At 50.7% G+C, this 12,143-nt stretch overlaps 1 protein-coding gene across 1 annotated transcript; it reads right to left on the bottom strand.

The window, feature by feature from the left end:
* Positions 1-4,328: 4,328 nt before the first annotated feature.
* LOC136523056 (transcription factor IBH1-like 1) lies at positions 4,329-5,461 on the bottom strand. Its single transcript, XM_066516837.1, has 2 exons — positions 4,780-5,461; positions 4,329-4,651 (listed from the first exon to the last, which is right to left on the bottom strand). The coding sequence occupies exons 1-2, from the start codon at positions 5,364-5,366 to the stop codon at positions 4,621-4,623; spliced, it is 618 nt and encodes a 205-aa protein (XP_066372934.1). The 5' UTR covers positions 5,367-5,461; the 3' UTR covers positions 4,329-4,620.
* Positions 5,462-12,143: the final 6,682 nt, after the last annotated feature.

Genomic DNA, 12,143 nt, shown 5'->3' with positions numbered 1-12,143 from the left:
GATGCGTCGCGTTAGAGCTTATCTGAGAGGTCAGTTGGGTGGCAATGGTTATTTTGTTTGAATGGGACACATGACGGTCAAGCAATGACCAGATGCAGCGACCGGACACGTCCAATCGCCACACTGGACGCATCCGGTGCACACGACTTGAGCGTCCGGTCGTCCCAAAAAATACCCAGTAAAATGGTAACGGCTATTTTAGCCCGTGGGGCTATAAATAGAAGTGTTGGTCAACCTTTGGCCGATAGCTGAGCACACTAGAGCCTTGGTGGCTTGTGTAGTGGTGCTTGGGAGCCCTCTAACTCACTCTTGCTTGATAGTGTTCTTCCGATCGAGTGAGTGAGCGATTCTAGTACGATTGCATCGAGTGGCATTAGGTGATCGAGTTGCAAGCTGGTGGTTCTTGTTACTTTTGGAGGTTGCCACCTCCTAGACGGCTTGGTGGTGGTCTTTGTTGAAGCCTGCAAGAAGCTTGTGCGGTGCTCTGGAGAAGAGCTTTGTGAGGGGCATTGTGCTCGCCCTGCGGGAGCCGCGAAGAGCAACTCTAGTAGAGCAAGACACGAAGGGCGACAAGTGGTCTGGCCGGGTCAAGTGCAAGAGTTTGTGGTAAGCACTCCACGTGGGAGAGTGTGACTTGCGGGTCACCACTAGCAAGAGGACCGGCAGCAAACTTGGAGCTTGTCTCAACGAGGACTAGCATGTTGGCAAGCACGTGAACCTCGGGATAAAAATCATCGTGTCATCCTTGTATTCCCCTTGGTTTGCATCCTGGTTGCACAAGCATGTATTTACATTTCATATACATTGTGCTTGTGTAGTTGCTCTTGTAATTAGTTAGCTTGTGTAGCTCACTAGTTACCTTCTTGCTTGTGTAGCATATAAGTAGCTCCCTTGCATGGCTAATTTAGTATGTGTAACCTTGTTAGTCACATTGCTTAGTTTGTGTAGCTAAGTATTTGCGCTCTCTAATTGGGCATTGGTTGCCTTGTTATTGAGCATTGCTAGTGCCCCTAGTGGCTTTGTGCTTTTGCTTACTAGCAAGTGTAGGAGCTCCCACATTGCTTGAAGTACTAGTGACATAGGTTTGTGTGACTTTGCTTCTAAAATTGGTTAGGTGAGCTATAGCTAGCGCAGCACCTTTGTTGTCTAAATAGGATCTTTATAAGGTGCTTGTGAACTTCAATAGAGGGGTGTAGTCTTGACTAGACCGATAGTTTTAATTCCGTATTTGTTTCGATTAGCCAGCGCGATTAAGTTTAAGAAAGGACTATTTACCCTCCCCCTCTAGTCTGCCATCTAGACCCTACATTATTGCAGGCGTCGATTTCATCGGTAGCCAGCCAATTTGTGGCCTTTATCTGTAAGGGGAGGGGTGCTTCTAGGAGCCCCCTACGAGGATAGCGACTCTGGATCATCGATCTCATCATCGATGGTCGCGGAGAGGAATTCAAGGTCTCTAGGTGATGATTTTGTAGCTTATGACGTACCCAATGATGCAACTGCTGATATTCTTTCAGCGATTTAGATGTGTTTTGGACTGGTTCTGAAGCATTGGATCTTGCGTCATGTCCAATGTTTTGGGGTTGGTCGTTGGATTCGGCATAAGGACTACACTGTGGCTCCGGCGTTCAAGAGAAGTCATTGGGGAAGAAGACGATGGAAGAATCTAGATAGGACATCATGTATTTTTTATTTCAGATTTTTTTCATGTGTAATTTGGGGATGTACTGTGCCAAGATTTAATATAAGTCCCTCTTCCCTTCGCAAAAAACAAACATAATCGACTGTGCCATCCCGGTCCCTAAATGTGCAAATCCCTCATTTAGGTCTCCAATCTTTGTTTGGGCCTCACGGTTGGTCCAAATAGGTCAAGACCGGTGCTCGTATGCTAATATGGCATGTTAACATGTGGGACCACCCTCCCCCTTTCTTTCTTGAGCTCCCTCTTCCCTATCTCCTGCCTCTTCGATGTGCCCTCGGGCTATACAACAACTATACAACAACGGCACTCGTGTTTCTGAAAGTGCAATCAAACCCTAATTGTGGGTTTTGGTGATAATGACCACGCAATTAGAGAACTAATGAGATTTATCGAGATAACAAGCAGAGAATCTATATTCGAGGATGTTACATGAAACAGAGGAGCCCCCAATTACAAATGTTGATGGCTTCAAACTCAAAGGAGGTTTAAATTCTTTTATATTTTGAATTTGAGTATAGAAAAGCCGTACTATAAAGGGGGCACAATGCTTAAGCTACACATATGCTACCAAGTGCTCAAACCTACACATGCATCCTCAGATTCACAGCCAAGATAGCTAGCACTTCACTCTTACCCTTACTGTCTTGCCTGGTGCGATAGTGTCGCACTTAGAGAGAGGCACTGCCGCAGTGTGGCACTGCCGCGACTTAAGTGACCGTTGGGGCTGGGGGGTATTTATACCTTCCCCTTCCTCCCCAATGTTACTCTTCGGCTCCCCACTCATTCAGCTCGTCCAAAAAAAAGTGTCCTCTCTCTCCTCCATTGGTGACCATGAGCTCCCAAGCTTTCTCTTTGATTTCCCCATCAATCCTTGAGAGAAAAAGATCTCAAACTCAATTAGAGAGCATATCCTTTGATTCCCCAACTTAAAAGAGCACTTGGTTCACGTTTTGGCCGGCGGTTATGTTTATTACTCTTGGAGCTTTGCTCCTAGCCAGCTAGAGCATCGTCCGTGGAGCTTGCCAACTTGTGTGGCAGCCCCGGGAGGTTTGTAACCACCTCTTAAAGCTAGTAAACTCACCCCTCATCTCAAGAGTTGAGTCTCTTGACTTGAGAATGTAGAAGGGTTGTAAAACCCTAAGCCTTAGTGGCTAACCTCAACAACGTGGACGTAGGCAAGCCTTGGTGGTGAGCTGAACCACGAGTTAAATCATCTTGTCACCTTGTGCTTGATTTACATCATTTGTATTTCATATTGTTGTTGAGGTGATTTCTAGGGTTTGTCGTCGATCTACTTGTGTGTTGTGTTCCTACCACTTCTAACTCTCGATCTGTGAATCTCATACCTGCAGGAAGCTAAGAAATTTCTTCGATTCAAGTTTGCATTCACTGATTTTGAACTGTGACTCGAAGTTGTCTGCAGGTGCGGCAGTGCCGCTGTTCTAGCCCTGCAGTGGCGCGAGGTCAGAGCGACAGTGCCGCAGGTTGAATTTGATAAAAGTTTGAGTGTTTGTTTTGATAGGCCTATTTACCCTCCCTCTAGGCTAACCAGAGATCCTACAGTTTCCCTAGGCCCTCATGAGTGGGCTAAGCGCCGCCATGACCAGGCGAGCCCTAGTCGAGCGCTGCCCTAGCCACACCCGGGTGCCCACCTTGATGTTGCCAACAGATGGAGTTAACATAGGGTCACAGATGTCAGCATGCCACATTAGTCTATGACACGGGTCTCGACTCGTTTGGCCATGCGACCCAAACACAGATTGAGGTTCTAAACAGGTGATCTGCGAGTTTAGGAATGGGAATGGTACAAATGGACAAGTTTGAGAACCTAATAGGAGATTTACAAGTTTAGGGATCGAGACGCCACAACCGAACAAGTTTGAGGACCTAAATAAGTGATATATGAGTTTAGAGATCAAGATGACACAGTCACACAAAATCTGAGGACAACTGGTGCACTTTGCTCTATTGTATAGGTACATATGTCCATTGATTAAAAAATTGGTTGGGTGTACTAGTTTGTCGTGGGATTCACATGTTCAACTAGAGGACGATGTAGTTCCTTATTACATTAAATTATTTATAACAAATTTCAGTCAATTTCGCTAAATTTTTGAAGTGTGAACCTGAGCTTTTAGTTCTAGGGCCCGACTTTGATGTGGAACCTATATATTGATCTTGCCGCGAAATTGGCATATCATGTCACTTTGAATCATTCTCAACAAATTTTCGTTAATTTCGCTAAAATTTTAAGATGTGATCTTATGAGCTTTTAGTTCTAGGATGCGGTGCCCACATGTTGATTATGTAGTACCAATTGACGAAGGCTCCGTAGTTTCTAAAGAGAAACTGCAGAATCACTACCAAACGATTTCACGTGTAAAGTATTCACTAGAGATTTGTTTCTCTGTTTGCACTTAGAAATGCGAAACGGTTAAAAGGTGGCTTCACTGGATTCGATTCTTGTTTACCCCTCTGTGCTAGCAAATGATTTTTTCTGTAAATTATTTTTTAGTGCAGCAAGTTAGAATGAGTTGTATTTAAGTTTTTCTTTGTCCAAAAAAAAGTTCAGAATTTTTATACGATGTTTTATATAAAAACTTCTATTTGAGAATGAGAATCCAGCATAATAGCCAAATGACATTACATCGATGCATTGCATCCGTCTACATATAAAACCAACGTACAACAGTAGGTGTCTAAATTGGCACCCATTTCTGTATTGATTTACAATAGCATGTCCCTTCCCTCCCCGTACAACAGTAGGTGTCTAGCTAGCTTACACCTGTCCCACTAATGAAGCGAGACAAAACCCCTGATCAATTCTTCACCACCACGAGCTCGGAGTCGGAGATCCGTCCTCTGATCACCGTCAGATCGCCCATGATCTTCTTTTGGATGCATTTGAATCAGAATCACTACAATTGTGCCATACTTTGGGAAGGATCCCTGCATGACATCGACAAAAAGTTTAGACACACACAACGGAGTGTGTAGCAAAACGGAGCTGTGTCAAAAAAACGAACGAGTATTTTATTCGATCCACAAAATGTAACACAAATAAAGCATTTATATACCGGAGGGAGGTGGATATCTGCACGGCTGCCGAGATGCGGCGGAGCACGTCGACCTGGGCGCGTAGATGGACGACGTAGTCCATGGTTTCGCGGAGCAGCGCGGCGTCGTCCATGGCGGCGTTCCCTCCTGGTATCACCTTCCGGAGCGCCATTGTCCTCCTCCGCACCAGCCTCCGCGCGACGTCGCAGCTCGCCGCGGCGTAGCCCCTGATCCTCTTCGCGTCGACGCGCCTCCTCGCTACCCTCTTGCACTTGCACGCGCTCTTCCTCACCTTGCACGTGCCGCTGGGGCTGTGGCTGGAGCTGGACGCGGCGGCAGCGGCGGCCAAGATGGCCTTGGGCCACCTCGCGCGCCCGCCGGTGGCGGAGGCGCGCCGCGGCGCAGCCGCCGCCATGGCGACGTCGGCGGAGCACTTGACGGCGCGCTTCCGCTCCTGGAGGCTCATGGCGTCGAAGGGGCACGCCGCCTCCGCCGTGCGCGCACGGAGGCCCAGGAGCAGGTTCCTGAGCAGGTCTTGCTTGAAGGCCGCCATGGCGCCGCCGCCTTTGCTTGTGCTGCTGCTAGCGGCGTTGTTAGGGCCTCGCATGTTGGTGTTTCTTGTCTTTGCCTGAGCTGATGAGGAGGAATGGTATGTGATTCAAGTAATGATGTTGCTTGATGAATGCTGATAGACTGCTGCTGGTGGTAGCTGCAAAGGAGGGCTCTCATGCCTGTTTATATACGCGTGTACATGGCTTGGGCGGCCCCGGCATGTTGTGTGTGGCTCAGACATGGCATGTGGCTGAGACGGAACATGCGTGTTTTATCTCCCATGGACGCGTGGTTATGTTAACCTCTGTAATAATTGAACGGAACGTGCTCGGCGCCTCTTGTTTAATGGCTACTGTCGGAGAATCGGATTATTAGATGCATGCATGTGTATGAATGAAGAAACTAAAACCACAAGTGCAATGCAATGTGCACGTTGTAATAAAGAGATGGAGTAAACTATAACCACAGCTGCGAACCAAGTCCGAAGTATAGTGATAGGTAACATGCATGCATGCACAATTGCTCGTGGTGGTACTAGTTAGCCATTAGCCATACGTGGATGCAATGCAATGTTGACATGTACTGCAAAAACAAGATGTCCACAAGCCCGCTGTCAGTGCGAGCTAACCGCACACGTACGTGCATGTGCCCATCGAAACTGATGGAGAGCTGCTAGCGCGAAAGTTTTGCATCGCTGCTAGCACATGGCTGCACATGTCGCGTCAGCGCGCGCTGGGCGCGGGCACTTGGCACTTGGCAGCGCTCTAGGCGGCAGCGGCCCGGCGACGGGGACGCACCGGATGGAGAGCCGGTCGTAGAGGTAAAGAGATCCCTATCTATCTATGTGCTAATGTGCTGGCTAGCTACAGCATCGTCATCGCCGTCATCATGTCTAATTGATCTCCTCTTTGGTACGTACCGTGCTTGCCATCATCGACCGGCACGTGAGTACTATATAGGAAAAGAAGACTTGATATTCGAGCATGGTAACTATATATTGTCAGGCGTATGGACGACAGCAGGATCGGAATAGTTAGTAGCATGCATGCATGTAGACGCTAGCTCGCTCTGGGACGGAAATTTCCTGGAAACAGGGTCCGGCCGGCGCGATGCATGGCGGCCGCGCCGGCCGGCAGCGGCATGCAGCTCGTCCCTTTTTCTTGAACCGCGGCGTGCCCCGAGAAAGGCAGGCAGATCGCTGACGCTGACTCACATGGCGATCACATGGACACGCGCGTCTCTGTTCGCGCACTGGGAATGAACGTCGTGGGAGCACACATGAGCTTGCCGGGGACTGCATGCAGTCGAAACTCGAAAGGCGGCATTGCCTCTGCCTACCTCGATGTCTTCTTGTAGGAGGAGTATGTACCATCTTTGCTAGTGTTTTTAGCACGTGTGGTGATCTCTTAGTTTATTGCTACTACAGTGAATCACTTTAGAAAAGAGAAAAGAACATAGTGACTGACGCGCATACATTGCACACCACCACTAGCTTATTATCATATCCTGCGTCACGTCGGACCATCAAAGTCGTCCTTGTCATCTCTCGACAATGATCGGTATCCTTATTTCTCATAATGTTTGCACCATGCATGATGACAGCATTAAGTAGATACTACTCTCTGTTGGCTGTTGCTAACACTGCAACCAGAAGGGCGTACAAAGCATAATACAGAAGCAGTACGTACGTGTACATCAGCTAGATGGAGTGTCTCGGACATGGTGCCGTACACGCCGTGTATGATCGATCATGACAGCCCAGTACGTCAGTACGTGTACGGCGCAGATGGAGCAAGAATACGTACGGAGCCACGTACAAGAAAGAAAAGGAAAGAGGCAGCGCGCTCGTACGTGCTGGATCGTGACATCGTGTATGTATTATTGTACCGGCCGGCCGGGCTAGAAGTGGCATGCGGAATACGGCCCAGCGTTCACGTGTGACGTGCCCCGTGCCCGGGGCGTCGTCGGTCGTGGCGCGCCAGCAGCCGCATGCAGAGACGAGCGTGGCCGGGCCACGCCACACCCACATGGCCACATGGGATTGCTGCCATGGCCTCCTCCATGACGTGACTCCACTCGCGAGTCGCAAGGCTATTACCACTCGATCGATCGCTTGGCGTGTGTACTCTCACGCTTGCAGCTCGTGAAAAATTCGTAACTCTCCACGCGCGGTGCAAAAGAACACGCGCTTATTCATGCGAGAAGTTAAAGCCTCATTTGGCACGACTCATCCAAAACGGCTTCACTGGTGAAGCTAAAGTCGGTGAAGCCAGAAAAACTGGCTTTTCCCGACTTCTAGTTCATTTTAACCCTGACTTATAAAACGGCGTCACGCTACAATGCATCGATTTGCGTAAAATAGATGAAGCCGAAGCCGGCATAAGCCATGGCAAAGAGGCCCTAAATCTCTAGCCCTCTAGTCTGAGCTGCAGTTTTAATTTAGAGTGTAACTGCCGTTTGTGAAGAAACGACACGTGCTGCTGCTGCGCTTGTTTCTTGTCAGGGACCACCTGCCAGGTGGGCCCAAGCCAGACTGGCACCCTGCTACAAAAGGAATAAAATGAGGCCAAAGAGCAGCATCAAACAAATTGCCAAATATTATAATATTCCTTTTAGTTACTATTCATATTCCCTAACTCTCTCTTCCTCTTTGTACCCTGCTTCTCTATCCTTCGTTGATTCCAGGCATCCCTCTCCCTGAGATCTTGTATTCATGCTACTTGAATCGAGTTATTTGCGAGCAATCTAGTTGGGTTGTTGACATATGGTATCAGAGCCTTTGATTCTCGGTCCAAGCACCATGAATCCCTCCCTCAAGCTTGCCTTCGACGAGATCCTCAGGAAGTTCGATGAGTTCGACGCTCGGATTGAGCAGCGTTTCTCGTGGGCCATGGCCGCGCTGGAGCAGTAGGGTGCCGCCGTCGAGCTCTACACCGGCGGTCTCTTTGACGCCACCTCCTCTGACTCCGACACCTTCCCTTCGCGCTCGCGCCCGCCGCTGCCTTTGATTCTGAGTTTCACAGCACCGATGGCGACCACCTCGGTAAGGCGGAGGCTACGACAGAGTCGGTGCTTTACCAGCCGGTGAGCAAGTTCCTGTCGATGCTGGATGAGGTGTACGCGGCGCTGGTATCCAAGGTGGAGCAACCCAACCCGATCCGCCACCTCGTCGTTTCCACCGGTGTCGCAATCCTCGAGGGGCAGGACACGGAGTTCCCAAGCGAGATCACACCAACTTCGCCCTCATGGTGTACGAGGCCCCAACCATGTCGAATTCGTTCCGGTGTCCGTGACCGCTACACCGGCTCCTTCTCGTCGAACTCGGTCATAATGTTGGCATCCGCTCTCACTGCGGCACCTTCTGCAGCCGGCCGCCTGGGTGCAGCCGTTCTTCTACCTCGCTGCCTGTGTCATGGCTTTTGCCTCCGGCAGTCGAACACCTGTGAGGCCCTGTTCAGCACAGGGAAGGAGTCAATCAGCCTCGTTGTGCACTGCAACCTGCTCCACATTGTCGCTTCTGCACTGCGGTAGTGTGGTGGTAAGGCTGTCTTTCCACCAAGAGCTGAGCGTGGACTCTGGTGGCAGGGTCGCAATACAGGCGCTCTACGTGATGTTATTGGGTGTGCTCGGCCTATAGTGGCTGGCGTGAAACTCGTTCCAGAAGCTCACAGAGGGAATGGAGGTGCGCAACGTCGAGAACATGGTCCAGGAGGATGCGTTCTGCCAAGAGATGTCTGCTCAACCACAAGAGCATGGAAGATCACCGCGGCGGCTTGAGGGCAAGCCGCAACTCAAGGAGAGGGGAATGTCAGGGACCACTTGCCAGGTGGGCCCAAGCCAGAGTGGCACCCTGGCTACAAAAGGAACAGGATGAGGCCAAAGAGCGGCATCAAATAAATTACCAAATATCAGAATATTTCTTTTAGTTATTGTTCATTTGCCCCAACTCTCTCTCCCTCTCTGTACCTGCTTCTCTATCCCTTGCTGATTCCAAGCCTCCCTCACGCTGAGGTCTTGTATTCCTGCTATTTGAGTTAGGTTGCTCACATTTTCTTGCATGGAACTAGAGTCCAAAATCCCAATTAATCAGCTCGTCGGAAGATGACGACGAGCTGATTGAGTTCGTCCTCTTGAAGGAAAGTCGAGACATGCGGGCCGTGTCCATGCAAGCACGTAGCGTTGGATCTCTCTTTTCAAACATTTTAGTGGCCCGTAGGTCAGCACGATCTTTTATAATGACATAACGTTAAAAGACTCAAATTCGTAGCTCTTCGCGGTGCAAAAGAACACGTGCTTGTTCATGCGAGAAATTTAAATCTCCACCTCTAGGCTTTGTCTGAGCTGGCGTTTTAAGTGTGCCGTTTGTGATACTACTAATATAATACTATTTTGATTTTGAAGAAACGCCGCGGCTGCTGCGCTTGTTTCCTTGCATGGAACTAGAGTCTAAAACCCCAATTAATCAGCTCATCAGAGCCGGAAGATGACGACGATCGAGCTGATTGAGCTGGTCCCCTTGAAGGAAAGTCGAGACATGCGGGGCGTGTCTGGTACGGTCGTGTCTCTGCTCCGCTCCATGCATGCACGCAGCGTTGGATCTCTCTTTTGTCTTTTCCACATGCATGGTGGACTGGTGCGCGCGCGGCGGCTTGCATGCGGGGGAGAGCACGGATGGTGACACGTCCGTGCACACGGTGGTCGCTGAGCGCAGAACAACAAATCAGCCCTGCGGAGCTAGCGAGCGAGCGACCCACGCTCAGGCTGCTCGCGCCGGGCGAGGCCCCTTTGAGTTTTCCTACACGTCTGACAAGCTCTCCCTATTGTAGTATCATAGTACGATGATGCAAACCTTTGATTCTCCCTTCCAGTCTGGTTGAAGGCTTCACGCTGCCTGGAATCAACACCACAGGTCGTAGCCGTCGGCATATATGCACACTCGCGTCGCCGTCAAAAAGTAGAGCTCGTCGCCACGGCCACGGCGTCGCGCTCCTGCTCACGCTCGGCACGCGGCCACCGGCTGGATCGAGCGTCTCCGGAGAAAGCAGGGCCGTCCTCCACGGTGCTGCGCGGGGGAGAGGGCTCCGCAGTCGGCACCATAGTGGCGGTCTGGCGGATGGCCATGTGGCTGTATGGAGCGAGGCCGGGGGAGCCTACGTGAGACGCACGCGGCGGCGCAGAAGCTCGTCGTGCGCGCGGGCTCACGGTGGCCGCCGGACGCGGAAGAGGATGACCCTTTGGCCAGACTGTGCGGCGAGCTTAGGCAGCGGTTCTATCCAGAACATGCAGGCTGCAGCCCATTAGCCGTAGAGTTAGAGACCACCCTTGAATCATTCCTCTGTATTTTTTTTGGGGTACCGTTGGTTTCATTCGTTCTCGCTTCTGCAACAAGTGGCGAAATCCTGCAGATAGTAGGACGCTCTGTATCCACATCCTACAGGCTCCGAATGTCCGACGCGGATTCGTACTTCACATTTCTGTGCTTGACTGCTTGTACTACCTTGGAGGCTCTAAGCAAAGCAGTCGACACTCTGAATATCTGAAGATGGTTACGGTTCTGACGGGTCAGTGGTGGTTGATGTTTCTGCAGCTATGCATCATTTGGTTGCCTGCTCGCGCAGATCCGTGCTGCTTTGATTAGTTATGCTATTGCCCTTTCAGCCCTTACTGGTTTCAAGGAAATTGTTTCAGCCTCTCTAGTGCAAATCTTCACGGGATGTCCGTGCTAGTTCTATGTTGCAAGTCGAATGTGCAGCACTGAATTTTAAAACGAATAGAGTTCCCGGTTATATACATTAAAAAGAATAAATCCGAACTAGACAGACAAAAGACGGTACAATAAAACAATGCGCAACAAAAGACATCAAAACAACTAAAGCAACCAAAGCTATCGACGGCTAGATCGAAGCTGCCGAAGCTGTTGAACAGGTCGCAGCTGGCGTTCACACTCGGCATGACACTATTCCCCGGGTATGCAGCTCTGGGAGGCAAGTTATGAATGTGCTGCGGATCGGAGGAACATTCTCACTGTACCTGAGTATCTGAATTTTAGAAAGCGCCCTGTGCTTATTGTTCTATGCACTAATACACGCCTGAATTATTCGAATCAGGCAACCAGCTATGCTGGTCACCACTCACCAGTACTGACTATGTCTGAGTTGTGACTTGTATATATAGTTATATACTTCTGTTACCCTAAATCCTGGTAAATTACTTGTTCTCCAGTCCACTCGAGCTTTCAAGAAGCTAAGCAACACGTTAATTTCTGCCGCAATAGAACTGATCAAACCAAGTGAGCTAGTCGTAGCTGGCGTTACCTCGTTGCAGTCAAAACAGTTTAGCGCGCCCTATAGGACCCGGCGCGTTCCGCTTCGCGCCCGCCGTGAGCAGTCAGCACGAACCCACCGTGTCAAGAAGGCCATGGCGAGCGCCTGCTGCGCCGTTCCAGGCCCATGCTCATCGTCCGTCAAGAATACCATGGGCGACGAAACGAAGCGCTCCACGGTCACCGTCGCGCTGCTGGTCCTGGCGTGCTGCCACGCGGCTCTCGCGGTCTCCAATCTCTCTGTACCGCACGACAACGACGACCCAGAAGCAGCAGCGGCACGCGGCGTCGAGCCGGTGGGGTACCTGGCCTCCATGGCCTCCACGGTCGTCGCGGCGGCGGAAGCCACGGACGGGGTCGTCGACGGCGGCTGCGCCTCGAGGTCGAGGACCTCCTCGCGGAGGCGCGGCGCACGTGGACGCGCCACGCGGCGACGGCGCTGTACATCGAGCTCCTCACGACGGCCATGGCGTCGCTCCTGCTCACGCTCCGGGCGTTCCTAGGCGCCGC

This window comes from Miscanthus floridulus, chromosome 18, assembly GCF_019320115.1.
Source record: "Miscanthus floridulus cultivar M001 chromosome 18, ASM1932011v1, whole genome shotgun sequence".
Taxonomy (NCBI): Eukaryota; Viridiplantae; Streptophyta; class Magnoliopsida; order Poales; family Poaceae; genus Miscanthus; species Miscanthus floridulus.
Note: the sequence above shows the minus strand (reverse complement) of the source record. Positions and strands in the feature narration are given on the sequence as shown.

Bases quoted from the DNA above. Each gene is read 5' to 3' on its own strand.
- LOC136523056 (XM_066516837.1), bottom strand. From the start codon at position 5,366: ATGCGAGGCCCTAACAACGCCGCTAGCAGCAGCACAAGCAAAGGCGGC. The intron at 4,652-4,779 runs GTATATAAATGC...GATGTCATGCAG, and splicing joins CAGATATCCACCTCCCTCCG to GGATCCTTCCCAAAGTATGG.